The 21,179-nt window shown below is 41.1% G+C and overlaps 1 protein-coding gene across 4 annotated transcripts in view; it reads right to left on the bottom strand.

Annotated features, from left to right (window-relative positions):
• Positions 1 to 21,179, bottom strand: part of APP (amyloid beta precursor protein) — a 180,225-nt gene that overhangs the window by 81,256 nt on the left and 77,790 nt on the right. For all 4 annotated transcript variants that reach the window (XM_053969332.1, XM_053969349.1, XM_053969326.1 and 1 more), the window contains exons 4-6: positions 14,323 to 14,435; positions 12,703 to 12,896; positions 4,353 to 4,552 (exon numbers count right to left, since the gene is read on the bottom strand). In XM_053969332.1, the coding sequence (XP_053825307.1) occupies positions 4,353 to 4,552; positions 12,703 to 12,896; positions 14,323 to 14,435 (507 nt within the window). The remainder of the gene's footprint in view (positions 1 to 4,352; positions 4,553 to 12,702; positions 12,897 to 14,322; positions 14,436 to 21,179) is intronic.

The raw sequence follows: 21,179 nt of genomic DNA, 5'->3' as shown, positions 1-21,179 counted from the left end.
TACAGTAGATTATCATTCTTAATGAAGATCTCATAGCAAAAAAAACTCAGTGGATTTATATGAATGTGTACTATTTACATAGCACCAATCATGTTTTCTTGATATGAAATGCAATCACACATCATCCCTCTCCAAATAAAGCTTACTGCATAGCCTTGAAGGCAAGGAAGAAGAGCAAGGAACGACTACTACAGTACAAAGATGATAACTTTTTGAAGATGAAAAGTTGCTCTGGTAGGCTGTGGATGCCCCATCCCTTGAAGCGTTCAAGGGCAGGATGGGCAGGCCCTGGAGCAACCTGGTCTAGAGTAAGGCATCTCTGCCCATGGCAGGGGGTTGGAACTGGGTGATATTTAAGGTTCCTTCTAAACCAGGCCATTCTATGATTCTGTGAAAGTGTGGCACAGCTATGGTGTGTGGAAAAAAAACCTCAATTAATGTAGCATACACTACTAATATTGTCCCAAAATTCCCAGCTGACAGATCTGGCAATCAGGGTTAATCTCTCTTGCTTTACAATATATAATAGGAGTCACTGAATAGATTTTAAGTCTTTCAGTTAAAAATCTTCAGGAGAAAACCACTCATGACAGATCAATGACACTAAGACCTACCATACCAACATCAGGCTACTTTTCTCTTGCTAGTAAACTGGCATATGGTCTTTCACTTGTAACTCCAGACAGTAAATACAGTTAAAATGTCACATGAAGCAGCACTGCTTAGATTGTTTCCTAACTGCCTAAAGAAATCCAGCTGAATTAGAAAAAGCAAAACCAACTGATAAAGGGCAATATTACATTGCTGGAGGAGGTAGGTGAGGCTTATGCTGCTGATTCCCCCACATCTGTTGGCAGGTGTGCAGAGAAGCGGCCACATGTTTTGTTCCAGGCTGCTGGGCTGACCCCGCTGCTCTCCTCTGATGGGATCTGATTGACATGATGTTGATGGGAAGCACTAAGCCAAAACTGCTTATTCTTTGCTGTATGCCAAGAGAGATTGTTGTATGCCAAGACTGATTTTTTTGTCACCTCCTGTGTCCTTCTGCTGTCCTGTGCAGAAGGACAGCAGAAACAAAATCCCAAACAACTGCACGTGATGGGGGAAGCAGTGCTCCTGCTCGCCTCCATCGCATGCTGGAAAAATCACAGGCAGCCTGCATCCTCAGGAGCAGCTCTGCAACACCCATAACACCATGGCAATGATTGCAGAAATTAAACAACTCCCTTACCTAAATACTGGCCAACAGAGTCACTTCCCTTGCTCCACAAAGAGACAAAAAACAAGAGCAGGGCTTCATAAATGAGCCATATTTTCTTCAGCAAAAATTCAATGCTAATATCTCCATATGATCAAAGGTGAAAAATGTGTATTTCACACTAATTTCACCATCTGAATCCCTGTAATCTCAGACCCACAATTGTCTGGATTTAACATCTGAAGCCCAGCAAGAGCATATCTAAAAGTTTAAACTGGGTCTGCTGCTATATGCCATATGAACTCAGAGTAAAGATCATCTCTCACAAAAGGCAGGGAAGTGAATATAGGCAAATATTGGGCTATGGAAAGTTTATTCACATTTTTTAATAAGCACATAGAAATGTGGTTGCTCCAGAATGAAAATACTATCCTCCCGCCAATGGGCCTTTTTCATTCTCTAAGAAAATTTCCTTTTCACTGAAAATAAGTTTGTAGATGGTTCTATTATTACTATTTTGGTCACAATTCATTAAAATATGCACAGAAATAAAACTGCCTGAAAAACCGATTCTACAATAGCTCAAGTATCTTTAAAGCATGACACTGCATTTACACTTTTTAATTATTTATGGCTGATGGGAGCCATTCCACTGATTTGGCAGAGAAAGGGCTCAGTACCAGCCCACAATTAGATCCTAACTTAGGGCTTTACAACAGTTGTCCATTTGAAAAGCAGCTCCTCTTAAACTGGATAAACCCACTCTTTAATGCTAAAGACATAATATTAGTTACAGCTTCATAAAACTGCGTGTAAAGGGTTGTGAAGAGCATCCTAGGATGTTTTATAACTAGTGCTTGGGCAAGGCAGCCTGGAACAGTCCACATGAATGAAGCTCTGACACTTCAATCCTTTAAGAGAGGCTTTCAGGGTACCTCCATAGTAAAGACCACTTCTTAAAACACATGTCCTCAACAAGGTCCCTCCGCCTCTTTCATTTACAATGACACTTGCATCAGCAAGATGCTCACAACACAAGTTCCCATGCTGGATCTGCTGCCTGCGCCAGGAGGACAGGGACCCTGTAGGAAGCTTTCTCTTGTGTGTAGGAAGGGAAGAAAAGCAAGAATCAAGGGTATGTAATTTGGACACTTCTGCTTTAATAAATAAGCAATGCCCACTTTGCATACTGCAGCTTTGTGAGATACCACTTACTCTCCAGGACAATCCCTACACGCCGCAGGAAGGCTGAAGGTCAGGAAGCCCAAAGGCTTGTGGCAGAACTGTGATGAAAATTTGTATTGGTAACAGATTGTCCTCACCTCACTTGAACCAATGCATATTTTCCTCACAGTCACCCAAGGTGGGAAATGTTAGACTTGGGAAAAACAATATGCAATAATTTCATGATCAGCAAATATATACATTTCTAAAGGGCTTCTAAAAGGTAATTTCAATACTTTACCTCATCTTTTATATGTTAAGTTTTATATTCAGGTGATTGTATGCTACTTTCCTGAAAACTATAAATCTTAACCTCTTTGAAACATCACGCTCAGTAAAGAAACATGTTCTACCAAATTTGTCCTCATTTCCACTCTCCAAAATCCCATTAAAGTTAAGTGTACTTTTTCTTTTTTTTTTTTTTCCCTTTCAGTATTCATTTACCAGTGAGAACAGGGCATTTTATCCCCAGGGGGTAAAAGCTCACATATGGAAATACATTTAATTGGTTTAAACTCCTCCTACCCCCTCCTCACTGAAAAGGCTCTCCAACAACTGAGCAAAATGCTCAACAGTTATACAGGACAGAAACACACAAGACTGAGTTGCCAGCCTTAGAAAGAAACATTTGCAAGTGATTTTACCAAAGCTTTAGTGCTTCATGTAGACTGAACAGAAAGCAAGTAACTCTACTTTTCCCAAAGCATCCCCTGAGCATGCTTCTGTATCTTGGTGTGATAAATTGCAGCCATCACCTCTCCTCTGACAAACACTGGAACCAAGGCTCAAGAGGAAGGGCCACTGCCACATGCAAAATGCGGGACTCCACTACCACTGAAGTCCCGATACCCAGAGGCAGGGGATAAGGAAACATGGGGAGACAGGCCAGATGTTTTCTCCCTTATTTCACAATGGCCCCCATTTCTATCATTTTCCCTCTACCTCCTGCATGTCATAACTCCTTTCTTTTCAAATGTAGTCTTTAATCTCATTTCCGGCCACCATCTCCAGCATTTATCGGCAAAGATGTAAACACTGTAGAAGAATTGGGATCTATTTTACTTAGACTTACACCACACTGAACTGTACTATTAAAACAGAAGAATATGGATAACTAATTCCAATATGCATTGTAGGAGAAATGAGGCATTTTAAAAAACTCTGCTGCTCTGCTGACCATGAACTAGTGTAAAATTCAAAGTTTAAAATGCAGTTCTGTTAAGAACTAAAAAATGTAATGAAAATTAAATTTTAGAAAAGGAGAGTTCTTTCTCATTCCATGTATTCTATTTTTTCCTATTTCTTTCTTCCCCAGACTTTAAAACTCATTAGTTTAGGTTCATTTTCTGCATAGTTATTTTAAATTTTTCTAACTTTACTGAATTACTAATTCACAGAGAAACATAGTAAACTAACAGAATCACACAAAATGACCCATCACTGCTGTTAATATTAGAGACCAAACCAGCTCATGCTACCTCCTGCTTGTATCTGATACTTCATATCCTTCTGTAACTCATGTGCATGATAAACCATACACACTTTCCTGTCCTATTTGTTACATATGACAGTTGAATTTTATTTAATGCTACTTTAAAATAAAATCAACTCTTCTGTTTCTGAACAAGAAATGTTGTGAACAACACACACAACAAACACAACTCAAGGACAGACAGTCCCTGCAGCATCTGTGCACCAGGAGGACTGAAGGTCAGCAAATGCAAAGGGTTGTGGCAGAACAAACCCAGAATAACACAGAATATTTGTAATGGGAAAGGTGAGGGAATTAAACATGCAAATTACAGGAGCCAAAAAGCACAACAATACTGCAGCTTTGGGTATTTTGCTGTTTGGAACATTTTTTTGTCGTAAAGTGCAAATATGCAAAGCAGTAGGATTAGTGTTTCAGCCCCAAACCTGATGAATTTACCTCTGACAACCTCTTCCACAGACTCTGTAGTTGTGGTGGTAGTGGTTGCAATACTGGTAGTTCTTTCAGTTGCCTCCTCATACTCTTCTCCTGTCTCTTCAATTTCATCACCATCATCATCATCGTCATCAGCATCTTCATCTTCCACAACAGTTAGCTCCTCATCTTCCTCTGCTTGTTCTTCTACCGCCTTATCATCACTAAATGAAGAAAATAATAATGATATGTCAGCAACAAAATTACTTCAAGGTAACATGAGAGAACATTTTATTTGAAATCTCTATAAGGAAAACATTTACCTGATTCTTAATCTCCCTCCCTTCCCTTTAAATAGAAAAGAATCCGGGACTCTGGAATGTCCCAAATAGTAAGAAATGCTAAAGAAATGTCTAAAGAAAAAAAAAGTCAACATTACCATCCCATATTTTGATAGTTGAATAATACTGTAAACATACTCTCTCCATGATACCAAACAAATTTTATTTTGAAAGAAGATCAAATTTGCACAAAATGCACTCAGTTTATGCGAAAGTAGCAAGAAAGTTCCTCAGGAACTTTTCTGCCTCTCTCAGGAGACAGCTTATCTAGAGGCTTCCTGCCTGCCTTTCATAGAGGACTACCAAGTGTTGAACTGACCTCGAATTACCGACTGACCTCGAATTACCTCGAATCTGCAATCAACTATTGCAGAGTTTCTCCTTCTGCTGTTACAAGTGCTATGTGAATGGAAAGGACACTTCTACAGGACAACAGGAGGAAATACTGAAGTTGACTAGCCAATGCATTTGGTGGATTAATACATCACGAATCTTCTGGGATCATTCTTAGTTCTGTTCTGAGTGATACAGACAACAGGTCAAAAAATACATGTTCACCTACTGCTACTGTTGCCTTCAAAATATTTCTTGAGCTTAGTGCTCTGTTGTGGCAAGGTTTAGGTTTGTTTCTGATCTTCTACCTGAAATTTACTACTAATGAATAAATGATCTTTAAGTATTTAAACACAGAGTGACTTTCTGTCAACTTTGTGCACAAGTGAGGTTCTCATGGCATCACATATGGTTGAACAGCCTTCTAGGTGAAGTTACCAACTTTTCCAACTCATTTCAGAGATCAAGCCTTTAATATTTCTTTTTATATTATGTTGTCTACTACAACTTTGAAAGCAAACTCAGCAAAGTGGAAGACAGTATGATTCCTTTTTAACAGAGCATTAAGAAGTTAAAACATGTTGATAAAATTTTCATATGCCACAAACCTGACTCTACTAGGAGTTAAGCCTCTATACAAACAAGAATGATTTCCCTGTTTCCTTCTCCCCAAAATACCTGGCCTCCAGAGACACAAGAGAGACTTCAAATAATACTGCATCTTTCCACTGGGGGAAACCCAGGTATGTTTTATGAATAGATGTGGTTAAAGCTACCTTGCAGAAGAGTCTGCATGAAAGATGACTTATTTCCATTCACACAGGAGAAGAAGTTAAAAAGGGGCACAAACCCACGTGGTTCCTCTTTAAATTTTTCTTGATTTCTAAAAACCGGCTTGGAAATTTCACCATCGTCACTGTACCATTCATCTGCAACGACATCATTGTGTGGAGGAACATGGCAATGGAAGTATTTGAGAAAGGAATGAGGATAATCCAGATTCTGCTGGAAGCTGGCTTCGCCATCACGAAGAGCAAAGTCAGGGGACCTGCCCAAAAGATCCAGTTCTTGGAAGTCAAGTGGCTAGATAGATGGCATCAGATTCCCACTGAAGTTATCAATAAGATCACCACAATGTCTCCACCGACCAGCAATAAGGAAATACAAGCTATCCTAGGTGCCATAGGTTTTTCGGGAATGCACATTCCTGAAGACAGCCAAATCGTGAGCCCTCTCAACCTGGTCACCCACAAAATGAACAATTTCCATTGGGGCCCTGAATAGCAACAAGCCTTCACCAAGATCAAGCAAGAGATTGTTCATGCGGTAGCCCTTGGCTCAGTCAGGACGACACCAGAGGTGAGGAATGTGCTTTACTCTGCAGCCAGGAACAATGGTTTGTCCTGGAGCCTTTCACAGAAGGTGCCTGGGGAGACTCAAGGCCGACTACTTGGATTCTGGAGCTGAAGTTACAGAGGGTCCGAAGCTAACTACATTCCCACAGAGAAGGAAATCTTGGCCGCCTATAAAGGAGTCCAAGCCGCCTCAGAGCTGATTGGCATGGAAGCACAACTCCTCCTGGCACCCCGACTGCCGGTGCTGGGATGGATGCTTAAAGGAAAGGTTTCCTCTACCCCCCATGCCACCAATGCCTCATGGAGCAAATGGATTGCGCTCATCACAAAGCGTGCCCATAATAGAAACCCAAATCGCCCTGGGGTTTTGGAAATAATTGCAAACTGGCTGGAAGGTGAAAACTTTGGTCTCACTGGTAAAGAAGAGCAGAAACAAGTAATACGTGCTGAAAAAGCTCTACCATACAACCAACTACCAGCAGAAGAAACATGCTATGCTCTTTCACTGATGGTTCCTGTCGCATCACAGGGATGAACCAGAAGTGAAGAGCAGCCATGTGAAGTCCCACATGACAGGCCACAGAAGCTACTGAAGGAGAGGGTGGATCAAGTCAGCTTGCTGAACTCAAGGCCGTTCAGCTGGCCCTGGACATTGCTGAAAGAAAGTGGCCAAAGCTATACCTTTATACTAATTTGTGGATGGTAGCCAATGCTCTGAGGAGTTGGCTGGAAAGGTGGAAAAAAGCCACTACTGGCAGCATAGAAGAAAACCAATCTGGGCTGCTGATGAGTAAAAAGACATTGCCACTTGGATAGAGACTTGCCACTTTCACTTGCCACCTGTGAAAGTTTGCCATGTAGATGCCCATGTCCCCAGGAGATGGGCTAATAAAGAATACTGAAACAAAAAGCAGATAGAGCAGGCTGCGAAAATAAAGGTGTTAAAGATAGATTTAGATTAGCAACACAAAGAAGAATTATTCCTACCTCAATGGGCCCATGATGCCTCAGGTCATCAGGGCAGAAATGTAATGAAATAAGTAGGAATGAGACTGAAGAGAAGTTCTAACCATAGACAATATTTCTTAGGTTATCCATGACTGTAAGACAAGGGCTGTGATCAAGCAAGCCAAGCAGGTAAAACCCTATGGTATGGTGGGGAGTGGTCCAAACATAAGTATGGGAAGGCCTTGCAGATTGACTATATCACACTGCCTCAAAGTTGTCAAAGCAAATGTTATGGGCTCGCAACAGTAGAAGCCACCACTGGAAGGTTGGAAATCTACCCTGTGCCTCACGCCACTGCCTGGAAAACCATCCTAGGCCTTAAAAAGCAAGTCCTTTGGAAGCATGGTACCCCCGAGCAAATTGAGTCCGACAACGGAACTCATATCAAGAATAGCCTTATAAACACCTAGGCTAGAGAATATGACATTAAGTGGGTGTATCATATTCCTTACCATGCACCAGCAGCTGGGAAAGTTGAATGATGCAACAAACTGCTTAAAACCACCTTGAAGGCACTGCGTAAGAGGAGTTAAAGAACTGGGAGATTAATTTAGCAAAGGCCACACGGTTAGTGAACACCTAAGCCAAGAAGGCGCCCTGCCCAATCTGAACCCTTGCAAACAACAGACAGAGATAAAGTTCCAGTGGTACACGAGAAGTACTGAAAATAACTGTTCGGGTTAATTCTGCCTCCAGCAAGGACAATCACATCTGTGGAGTTGTCTTCGTTCATGGACCAGGTTGCACCTGGTGTTGACGCAAAAGAATGGAGAGACCTAATGCATACATTAAGAGGACCTTATTTTAGGATGAACTACCCATGACACTGTGCCTGTATCCATATCTGTTAATATATATGTATACAACTAAGGTAGTGCATGTATGTATATAATTTAAAAGTTTAAATTTAATGTAACATGTTGGTATGGGAAAAAATTTGGGGTGGATAATGTTGGGGGTTAGGTTTCTTTCCTTTTGTTCCTTTTTTAAGTATAGATTTTTTTCCCACAAATTGCTAAGAAACACTAACAACAGAATACTTAAAAAAAACAAAAGAAGCAGCCAAACTCAGGAGAAGAAAGTATCTGATTGTACTTCTCTTATCTGAGAGTTTCTCTCTGAGAGACAGAGATACCGCGAGAACTGAGCAAGTAAAAGATGGGGCTAGGACAACTGCTAGTTCTCTCTCTCAGCTTCAGAGGAGGACAGTAGGAGCTGCTGCTTGAAAAAGCAATTCACTGCTGCCGCCAGAGCCCAACCTGGAGCTGCTTCTTTAACCGTGGGGTGAGCTTCTGCTCGTGAGAGCAGCCACTGAACTGAGACCTTATTATCACCTACCTCACTAAAAGAGGGACCTAGCACCATCTGCTCAGGTGCCTGAGATCCTGAGCTCGCCTCTCACTGCCCCGCCCCTGCTGCTTCCTCAGCACTACTCCGAATTTTTCGCTGCACTGTAGCCCCCCATCCCTTGCCTGAGGAGACATACTGCCGGCCCAGCTTGCTGCTTCCAAGTGTCCTGCTGAGGCACTGGGATCAACTGCCCCAGGGAGTTTATAACGCAAAAGCTTCTCTTCCATCCATCCCAGACAAGCCACCATTACCGTGTGCTCCCCGAGCCGCACCTGCTCTGCCCACCGGGAGCCACCAGCACCCCTGCCAGCTCTGAGCATCACTATAGCAAAGAGGAAAGTGACTGCAGCTGAGAAGGCTGTTAGTGGTTTTCTTGTTCTGTTTGTTGTCAATGCCATAGTTGTTATTGTTGTTTATTTGCTTTATTATACGTAGTAATAAAAAACTGTTATTCCTGTTGTCATATCTTTGCCTGAGAGCACCTTAATTTCAAAAATTATAATAATTCGGAGAGAAGGGGTTTACATTTTCCATTTCAAGGGAGTCTCCTGCCTTCCTTAGCAGACACCTGTCTTTCAAACCAAGACAACAGAGAAAACCTGGAACTTTCCAGCTTGGCCATCACTCGAAAGCTGTTCAGCTTTGGACATCAAGGACACCAAAGCTTCCAGCTAGCTCCCAAACACAGGCAGGGGGGCCACCAGGCTGTGCTGAGTTGCAAGAGCAGCCAGAGCTTGCAGGTCACTTGACTGAGCTGTAGCCATTCAGGGAGAGGTCTGCAGCTATACTGAAAGTCAGCATGTACATCTGACTGTCCCTCAGGCAGACTTCAAGGTAAATTTTAATTAAAGGTGATGATAGCAACAAGGAACTCCACTGCTTAAAAATGCTTGTGACCTCTTTGTGTCAGAGTTAAAAACTATTTCAGGATGAGCATGACAAGACAATTTCAAAAGCACATGTGGATCCTGCCTCTTGGCCTCATGAATAAAATGGGTACATGTATCACCAAAATACACCCTCCCACCTTCCTCCAAGTACTGCCAACAAGCCACAACAAGCAAGTCACATCCTTTTACATCCAGACCCAGGTGATGGTCAGATACTGGGTAGGAAGAACACCCAACTACAAGGCACCACAGCCCAAGCTACCTCCACGTGCCCTCTAATAGTGTGTCTACAACATGCAGTTGAGTTTTCTTCCCCCTCTGGAGAAGAAAACACCCTTAACAAAGCAAAAAAAAAAAAAATACAGTGCCTCAGGGACAACTGCTGGGGGTGAAAACAGTCTGAAAATGGCATTTATTAACTGAATGGCTGGAATGTGCTTTCCCCTTACCATTAAGAACCACAAATGCAAATATTTTAAAATTTAAATCTGATAGCTTGAGATATAAAGTTATGTCAAAATAGATCACTCACATTTTTTGGATTCTGCTCTGTCATTGTTTTGAGAAACAAGACTGTAATAATCTGCTTTTCAGCTTGTCACCTCCACCTCAAATATGTCACCTTCACTTTGACTTGGGTACCCATTTAAGGTGACAAATGCAGACTTGAGTAAGCACTTTAAACAGATATGCTTTAATAGCAGAGAATATTGGCAATTCAGCATTAGCAAAGTGTTCTCCTACCTTTGTAGGAGCAAAGTGTTTTCTTTCTCCTTCACAATCAGTTTAGGACTAAGACATATTTGTATTGATAGCCACACAAACAGATGTTCAGATATGAATAAATATACAGACACAAAATATTTGAATTACCATGTACTGGCACGTAAGATTTTTTTTTTAATATATACATATATATAACTAAAGCTCAAGAGTATTTCTAGCTGCAATACACACAGCTTAAATGTACTTGGCTTAAGAGGGAGCAAGAAATGAGTGAGTCATTCTAAAAGAACTACCAATTCCTTGGCTCTTCATCTGCAGATGAAGGACAAGCACGCCATAGAAGGATCTTTCATTTTTCTTTTGCAGGGGATGGGGGGGTTGGTTTAAAAAAAAAAATCAGTATTTGCTTGGAATTTCAGAAATTGATTGAAATGCAATTACTGCTGTCATTCCTAGAGAAGACAAAATTTATGAAGCTATTCTTTAACTAATCTCTTCAGATATTAAACTGCCTTATGAGGAAGAAAATGGACTACAATAGTAAATTAAATGTTCAGTGACAAACACAAAAAAGACAGAAATACAGAGGATATCTGTCTTACAAGATATCCTGTCTTAAACAAGTACTCTATATCCCTGTGAGCTCTTTTATTTAAAATAATTTTGGCATCTTTGATCTTGTATGTATAAGACATATACTTTATATATAGGTGTATATATAGGTGTATATATATAATAAATATGTTACCCATATATTTAATAGATATTTAAGATAGAGGGATAGATCTACCTTGCTGAATATATATTTATATAATGAAAAAACAAGCATTTCCATTAGAACACGGTCTGCACTCATTTCTTAGAATGAGAGAACATTTAAACACCCAATCAAAGTCTAAATATACAGAAATGACACAGCAAAAGCCCAAAAGCAGCTTTACAAATCCTACTGAAAGGGTTATAAATAGTGACACTGACAGTTGATATAAGTACAAATCAGAAGAAAGTCAAAAGATATCAATATGGAATATGCAAAGTTCTTTGATGTAGGCTTTTGCATCAAACAGTCTGACCATTCAGTCCTGTTTATGACAGAAAACTGGAAATTACCATTGGGAAGTATTTATTTTAAACTTATTCCATTATTCACGAAGGACTCTACCTTGCAACACTTACTAATGCTTTGTCAGGAAAGATTTAGTTGCCCACAATTATATATGTTCTCATTATTCTAGGTCTTAATGCCACCTCATTGCATCAAATAACAGCAATTCAGTTTCTGTCCTTCATCTCTGCACTGTTCTTCAAATTGTTTCCATTGATATTATTAGCAAGTCTAAACATAACACAATTCAGACCTATTAACTGTCTGCAGTTATTCACATAATAATGCATTATTCACATAATTTAGTCCCCATTTATTTTCTGGGTACTCCTTGAAATCATTTGCAATCAGCCCCAAGTTTTAGATTTTGTGCATTATTTGTACAGAAAAAGAAGAAGAAGCACTGCATTAGCACAGTATAAAGTGATGAAAGCCTCGGGAGCACAAACATTGTGCTTTGAACATTGATCTTAATTTATGAAGAAAGCCATCTTTGCAAGTTGTTGACATCCAGTTGCAAGGATATGACACGGTACTCTGCTCTTCCAATTGCTGTCTGACATGCTCAGGAGAGTGATATGAAAAGGCTGTAACAGCACAGACCACTCAGTTACCACTGAGTGTTATAACACAGTTATAATCCATATCTGGCTCAAAATTAACCTATGTGCACAGGGGATGGGAAGGGTAAGGACAGGGATGGTATCTTCTCACCCATCACTGCCTTACAAAGGAAATCTCCATGTTCCTTCTCAACAGCAGCAAATTAACAAATCTGTCAAAGGCTAGATAATAAAGCACATTTTCTTTTAGATCATGTTTAGAAACTAATTGTCAGCAGAAAAATATTCTTATGGCAATAACAGCACATAGCTAATACCTATTACGAATGAAGGCATTTCAAGAGTTCCACTGGTTATGTTGGCTGATATCTGCTGCAGTACCCCAGACTGCACATGAAGCATTTTAGGAGTACAGCATTTGTCATTTATTTGTCGAAAAACATGAAAGCATTTTTGTTATAAATATGGCAATAATTCTCCCTGAAGAAATTATAAAGGCACTAAAAAGCGTGCCTTAAAAGTGTATCTTTTAACAATAAACTTTACTGTAGAAAGCTAAAAATAAAAACAGGAGAGCACTGATGCTTTCAGCCACTGTAAATGCAAGTTCATGTGTGAGGTGCAAAGACTCTTCTATGCCAAGGTCTTTTAGAGAGATTTTTGGCATCTTAATAACAAGTTGAAGGGTACAAAGTCACTGTACCTTCCATCTGCATAGTCTGCATCTGCACCTCCCCACCAGACATCTGAATCATCATCTTCAGCATCAGCTGAATCAAGGTTGTCACTTTCCTCTGCTAATGGGCAGCAGACAAACTCCACACCACGAAACTTGTCAATTCCACAGGGCAGAAGCATGCCATAGTCATGCAGATTCATACTCTTCTCACTACAGGACTGCAGAAAAGAGAGGAAAAAAAAGCAGCAACAATATTGGCACAGAGGAAGACTAAAAAATCTCACAGAGAAAATATGAAGGGACTGCATACTACCTTAGGAAGTTAAAGCTGGTGAACTGCATCATCTCTGAAATTTGAAACACAATTTAGAAAGATCACACTTGCATTCACTACTTTACTGTAAGCAGCTCCCTACCTGTGTCCACTGCAAGCAACAAGCTCTCCTATCAGTCCTTCCCAGAACAAAAGGCTTATCTTCTCCTATATACATGACAACTCCTTATCTTCCTGTCTAACATCCTCACAGGCTCTGCCTCATAAACAGAAAGAGTGATGACAGAATAACCATTTGATGTATTAATCCCAATCCTGATGCATTATGCTATTGAAAATTTCTCCTCAAGGTAAATCAACATTTCAAATACCTCTTACACCGGAAACACAGTGTCTGGTCTGACACCTCTGCCAGTACAGTGCCTCCTAGCTTTGTTCGGAATACAGTCAGTTGGGCATAATTATACCTTAAAGACACAGTGATGTATAACAGATAAAAACCCAAAATGGTTCAGTGTTGCACAGTGATGATGTTCTTCCAGGCCATTGCCATTTCAAGTTTGCAAGTAGTCAAAATTAACTAGAAATCCTTTACATGAAGATTGGTGCCTTACATGTTTTATTTAAGTGTAATTCAAACAAGAACTGAAAATTTGAAAAGCTGCTGATCACATTTCAAATTGCATCTCCAGAAGGTGGAATAACGTACAAGCTGATAGGTTCCAAAAAAACCAGAAATCCTGGAAACTCATCTCAGTTTTTATTCCTAAATCTCTCTGTGTAAGGAAAAAAAAACCTCTAAAACAGATTAGCAATTGCAACACTAAGTTTATTTCTATTTTTAGTAAAGCACTGCTAAATTGTAAAACTCTGTGCCTGCAAAATGCCTTTGGCTAGTCCTTATTTGATCAGCTCTCCTACCCTTTTCTGCTGAATTTCACATAGTGAAATTCATAGGGAGGCCTGTTTGATCTCTGTGGGCATCTGGCATACCAATATCCGTGATAAATACTGGATAATATCTACCCAGGATAATGATTCAAGGCAAATCCTAGGCATTTAGTTCCAGTGCTAACACAGGAAAATGAAGGAAGCAGAAAACACAGTGAGTTTGTGAGTGATTGTGAAGAAAATAGTGCTATGAAAGAGGGTCAGTGTTCAAAGGTCAGTGGTAAATATTCAGTCATGGACTCTATTGCGCTCTGACTCCCATTTTCTATCTTACAAAAAAATCCCAAAATGCTTTTCACGCAAACATTGAAAGTATTGCTTTTTGTTTTCCATGTTGCTGCTATATTTTAAATCATCCTCAGAAGAGTGACACAGCTTTAAAGAAGGAAGGCAGGAAATTTTAAGACATATGAATGTACCTCTTTAGCAACAGTATGCCAATGCAGGTGAGTTTCACACACATCCATTCTTTCCTGGTGAAGGAACTTGCACTTGTCTGGCACCAGAAGGGCATCACTCACAAACTCGCCCACTGGAAGGGAAAAGAAAAGAAATTTAACACTCAAGAAATATTACTTTTACTTCCAATATCTCATCCTGTTAAACCTCTAGCTACTCCTAGTAGCTTTTGTGAATGAGTGGCAGGTTGGCAGAGAATGGAACAGTTTCTAGATGGTGCTTCAAATTATGACCGCCTTTCAACTTGCCATTGCAAAGGAGCTCCGGCCTTTGATCTCATATATATTTGTTTATGAACACCTCAGCATAATAAAACTTGCAGGACCCACTGCAGATATGTGTGGTGCAACATGAAGTCAGGAGTTGGCAGGTCTTATTCCAGGCAGGGGACTACAGGGGCAGAGAGGGACAACTACATTTTGCATCTTAATAGCAGTAGGGAAAGGGTATGAAGTTGTCTGAAATACTTTGGTGTTCTACATAAAACAAATGACACCATCACCTGGTTTCAAAGCATTTGAGAATATTTCCATTGATACAGTGGTAACAGCAACACAGTCAACTCAGTTATTTTTGTTGCTGCAGCCTCTTCATTGCATCCTCATTTCATCAGCCAGATGAATTCATGTTAGCCCAGAAGGTTGATAAGCAAGTAGAGCTTATCGGCCAGGAAACAAGATGATTCATAATCACCAGAATATCTGTCAGACCAAAGTGGGTGAGGAGCCTTTTTTCCCCAAGGACATAACTGACCAGAGATTGTTCCATCTTCCATAGCAGAATAAAAATTTACATGCATATGAAATGAACACTGCTCACAGCATCAGTACTCAGAAACTCAGGTGCTAAGTAACATGATTTATTAGACTAAAATCACATTCTGTACAATTCTGATGTTGCAATTAAATAACCCCAAACCCTCTCAAATATATTTTTTAAAGAGAAAATTACAGAGTACTTTAGAGCAGTGTATATACTGAACATATACTGAACTGGATTGGACTCAGCTCCCTTAAAGCCCACTTGCCTATAGCCTACGAAAAACTACAGTCTGTGTTACATGAAAAATCAAGATGGTCCAATGGCTATTAGAATGCAATAATAATTGACCAAAATGAGATGACTACAAGTTTACTGTTGAGTAGAGAACATCTCAGGGAGCTGATGAAGTGGCCCTTAAGGCTTACAATTAAAAAGTCAGTTTTAAAAATAACCAACACCCAATGCATAGGAAAAAAGCAGAATTCAACAAGCATATCTTTGCTATATACCACACCAAGATGTGTATTTCACAGTAAATTCCTCACTATATTTCAGTGCCTTTCTGAAGCCCTTAAAGTCAATTAGTCAACTGGGAAATAGTAACTAGTTTCTGTAACTTAGTTAGTTAACTAGAGGGAAAATTGTTATTTTTATCCTTCCCTAGCACACCCTAATGCCTGCAAATTAACAGAAACATTTTCTAGAGGTCTCCAAAATTACCTTGCAAAAATAATGAATAAGTACACTTTCTGCTAACCCTAAATACAAAATTTGTATTTTCATTTAACAAAGTCTCAATTCCCAGTGGTGTCACACACAAATCATGCAGTGAAAGTTGCATAATTTTGCAGCTTTTTGGAGACCAGCCTGGCACATACCTGCACCTTCTCAGGACACAAGTAATTGGCAACTGTTAATGCTTTAATTTAGTCAAGTGCCTGAGCAGTGGACAAGCACACAGAGGCTTTGCTGGAGACTCAAGAGTATGATGATTTCATGCAGAACTGCAGTGTCCTGCAACTGGGGAGGAATAACCCTGGGCATCATCACAGGCTGGGAGCCAACCTGCTGAAGAGCAGCTCTGTGGAGAAGGACCTGGGGGTCCTGGTGGACAACAAGCTGTCCCTGAGCTAGCAGTGCCCTGGGGACCAAGGAGGCCAATGGGATCCTGGGATGCATTGGGAAGAGCATTGCCAGCAGGTGAAAGGAGGTGATCCTGCTCCTCTACTCAGCCCTGGTGAGGCACTTCTGGAGTGCTGTGTCCAGTTTTGGGTTCTTCAGGACAACAGAGACAGGGAGCTCCTGGGGGAGCTGGGACTGTTCAGCCTCGAGAAGAGACAACTGAGAGGGAACTTCATCCATGTCTGTCAGTGCCTGCAGCGAGGGGTCAGAGCATGGACCAGGCTCTGCTCAGTGGTGCCCAGCAATAGGACAAGAGGCAACAGGAAGAAACAGATGCACACAAAGTTCTACCTGAACATGAGGAAGAGCTTCTTTCCTGTGCAGTGACCAGGCACTGGATCACACAGAGAGGGTGTAGAATCTCCCTCACTAGAGATAGTCCAGAACCACATGGATGCAATCCTGGGCCATGTGCTCTGGGATAACCCTGCTTGAGCAGGGAGGTTGAACCTGATGGCCCACTGTGGTCTAAACGGTATGATTCTGTGACAAAGTAACAAAATTGGATGTACCACTAAGTTACATCCACCAAATGGAAGATGGAAAGCTGTATGTCCAAAGTTCTGGGAAATGCAGCTTGGGCTGCATTGTCATTAAAAGCATGCATGAGTATGCAATAATTTAAAATTAAACACGTTAATTTTTGAGCATCTAATTATATCAACCAACTCAACAATACACTACAGAAATAGTAGATGTTCAGATGTCAGTGAAGATACAGTGTTAGATTTGACTAGCACACAGAAAATGTGCATTGCTTTAGAGAATCATATTGCTTGAAAATAAGGCAACAGCATCCTCACAGTAACCCAAATTCTCATTTCAGATGAGGCTCCATGTTGCAAACAATTGCTGAATTTCACAGAAATAAACAATCCATTGTAACAAGCCCTCCTCTGTCTTTTGGAAGGAACAGAGGAGCTGGGGAGAAGGATGTCTGCTCATGATAATACTCCCTCAATATATAGAATTATAGTAAATTAGGTGCGTGAAAATCTAGGCAATAGCAATCACTTGCAACTTTTCATGTGATTTTTATTGCCTTCAATTCTGTTTTTATTACAAATAAAATTTAACTCTATCCATTATTTAGACATACCCAGAGCTAATATTCTAGAAACGTTTTTCATTCCTTGCACGATAATTACTACTGAAGTTTAAATGCAAAGCTTTAAACTTCTGTTCTATTTTTTTCTTTTTAAAATAAATTAATGTTCAAGTAGCAGTTTGGCAAACTCGACTGAAGTCATTTGACAACTGTAATGTTTAATTTGCTTGGAGTAGTCTAACAGAAGTACAAATCCATCAGAAAGAAGCATTTCTAGCACTTTAGGCTTGCAGGCAAGCTTCTGCCTATATTGTTCCTGTATTTGTTTAACTTTCTATTATGCTGAGTCATAAGATTTCTAGGATTCTTTGCTTTTTTTGAGTGAGTAACCCACAGATTACATTGGGAAAACAAGCATACATGAAGGGAGAGCAATCCTGCACGTCCAAAGAGTGGCTCTAAAAATAAGGAAAAACTGTAATATTACTTTTCTTTGCCAGTACATGCCATGACAGAGAGAGCTATGCATTACTACAGTTCTTTGACTGATGGAGCAACCCAGACCAGTACTGGTTGTAATTTCTACTATCAGGTGATGGGATTGCCAAATTCAACTCCAATATTATTTTTAATTCCAGCACAGCAATATACTGTCTTTGCATCATATTGGGCTGGTGCTTAAGCAGGATAAGCACTTCCCTAGGTAGCAGCACTGCTAAAAAGCCTCCCTGGCCCCAAGCTGTCCCCTTGTCCTTAGCAGCACGTAGCCCCTCATCCCCCAGCAAGTCAGAGTAAACCCTGACCAGACCATGGATGGGGGGGGCTTGCAACATTTGTACCAATGACAAAGCATTGGTATCATTACCACCAACAATACTACCTCTGTCTGCCTTACATTTATCACTATTTTACAGTACTTTTCTGCCTTCTTCAGCATCTCTTGTCTTTTGATTACAGCTGGAAAACTGTCCAGTGCAGAGGTACTCTAATAATAAACCATGATGGCACCATTTTTCTGTTGATGAGTTTATAAATCCATACATTCTCTCAGGTTATCCAACACAGCAGTGTAACAGCTACTTGTGTTCCAGTAGCTGCTCACTCACTTTTGCAGGGAAGGGGTGGTTAAAACCAGACCCTGCTGGCTTATGGATTTCTGGCAATCTGAAGAAAACAGGGGAATTCTGAGTAGAGGTTGTGTTACCACATTAAAACCCATCATCATGTACCCATCATTCATTTAGCTGAAGGCTACCAACATATTGTGTCAACATAGTAAGCCACATTTTAATTTAATTTTAGAAATATCATCTTTGCCCCCATAGTGCCAGTAACCCCCCTCCTGATATCCAGTTGTCTTGTCCATTGTGTTTGTAGCAGACTTCTTTTATTGCCCCATCCTGGTGTATCACAACAGGTTACCAGCTTACATTGTTCAAAAACTGTTTTGCCGGATGTTGTAATGCCACATTTTAATATTTAGTAACTTTATTTCAGTCAAGGACATTCTATCATCTGAAAAATACTCTTGGAACAACAATGGATTTTTTGCTGTAAGACCAAAAGTTCTGGTCCTAGGTTTCCCCATCTCCCAGACTCTCCTTTTTGTGCCCAGTTCCAAGGAGCTGCATCTCCACTCCATCTATCTTCCTGCACTCGGGGTCCCCCTGCCTTACCTGGGTAGTTCTTTACATGCTGGTTTCCTTCCCTAATGGCAGTTACCATTACCTTGGCTTTTGCCTTGGCCTTCTCTTCGTCCTTTTTTACATGCACCTTCCGTGCTTCACTTAAAAGATCCTCTAACCCCCTTTCTTGCCATCCATCTACCTTTTCTAGCTTTCTCCATATATCTGGCCACACATGAGTGACAAAATTTATCTTTAGTAAGATCTGTCTGGCCACCATGTCATGGTCAACTCCTGAATATTGCCTCATATTTTTCCTCAACCTTTCTAACCACTCTGTTGGGGTTTCTTCCCACTTTTGCTGCTCATCAAAAGCCTTACAGGCATTTTGATTACATAGAGCTGCCTCTTTAATATCTCTTATAGTCAATGTTCTATATTCCTCCATGTCTTGCCTCCTCCCAGTACTGTTGTGGTCCCAGGTGGGGCGCACTATGGGCATTTTCAGATCCCCAGGAGGTCCTTGCACATTCTCCCTTTCCCGTATCTGTATCCCAGCTGCCTGGATCATCTGTCTTTCCTCTGGTGTGAACAACATAGTCATTATTGATTGCATTTCTTCCCGTGTATAAATATTGGGCCCCAGAAACTGGTCTAACTGCTCCGCTAACCTGAGGGGGTCCTCTAATAGTCCTTTTAATTCCTTTTTAAACATTCTCACATCAGAGGAACTGAGAGGTATGGTTACGAGTCCAATTCCTCTCTGTACACCCCCCAAGGGTACTTCCCTCAGGGGGTACAGTCCCAAAGCTTGGTTCCCATCCTCTGATCTGCTTTCCTCTCTTTGTGCTACCTTGTTCCTGGTGTTCTGGCTAGGCCCATCAGGAGGTAGGGGAGGTGCAGTTGGGGCTACTGGAGGTGGAGGGGGTAAGTGGTCTAATGGGTCCCGTTCTTTATGTTCTGCTACCTTAAATACGCTCACTTTCGAGGGTGTGGTTTCCCATTCCCAGCAAGCAGCATATTCACTCTCTTCCTGATTGAATGGTTTCTTTGCTCTTACTTACATGTTTAATGCTCGGCATATCCATCCCTTGTCTGACCCATATCTCAGCCAGTATACATGATCACTCCTAATTTCCCTTCTGGTCCATTCCAATACGCACTACTGAACCATTCTGCTCTCATCCTTATCTCTGGTGTTGGGGTCATATTTCCACCCAGTTAGTTTCCTTCCCAGTGGACTATGTGGGGGTATGCCCATTGGTTCTTCTTCAATCTCTGCTTCTTCCTTTGGGCATTCACTACTCACCCATGATCCCATCCTGACCAGCAGATCACAGGTCTTCCCCCGACAGAGCTTACCGTTCCAACCACAGGCCCTCCCAACAGAGCCTGCCTCCCCAGTCAGCTAACTGCACACTCTCAGCAAGGTCCTCCTCCCTAAGAAGGGCAGAACGGGGGAAAAGAAAGAAACCAGGAAAGGAAGAAGGAGAACGAAAGGGAAGAGCGAGAGATAAAAAAAATGAAGAGGAGAAAAGGGGAAGAGAGAGGAAAAAAAACTAAAGAAAAACTTTACCTCTCTTCTGAAATAAAAACCTATGGTCCAGCAGCTCTGCCCCAACTCAGTTCCTGCCACCACCAGCGCCACCCAGCCCGGTCCCCGCCGCTGCTGCCGCCCAGCCCGCCCCGGCTCGGTCCCTGCTGGCACTGCTGTCACCAAGCCCGCCAGCACTTCCTCCAAAACTCAAGAAAGAACCTACTTCATCCTCAGGACAGAAAAATTACATCTGTACACCGCTGAAAGTCTTTATGCCAGCATCAGTCTAGTGTTGAGATACTGTTAATTAAAAAAAAAACATGGAGACTAAGAAAAAGCCTCAGGTGGTGTATAAAATAAAAAATTATTTTTGCAGAAATGCATTCTCATCATCATTTTCTGTGGCAGCAGCTCTCTGGCCACAGAGAGCAATGCACAACTTTCCCAGGCATTGTCCTAGGGAAGGCTGTGAGAAGATCAGAGAAAAGAATGATAAACAATTCCTATCTTCACTTGTTGCACCTGTTGTTGTGAACATGTGGAATGTGTTATGGAGATTTGTTTACCAAAGGGTGGTTTCTTAATTGGCCAGTGGTGATGGTGTTTGGATTCAAGGACCGATTGGGTCCACCTGTATGATGACTGTCTGTAAGGGCGGTGGGT

This window comes from Vidua macroura, chromosome 2 (genome assembly GCF_024509145.1).
Source record: "Vidua macroura isolate BioBank_ID:100142 chromosome 2, ASM2450914v1, whole genome shotgun sequence".
Lineage (NCBI taxonomy): Eukaryota > Metazoa > Chordata > Aves > Passeriformes > Viduidae > Vidua > Vidua macroura.
The sequence above is the reverse complement of the archived record's forward strand: the minus strand, read 5'-3'. Positions and strand labels throughout refer to the sequence as shown.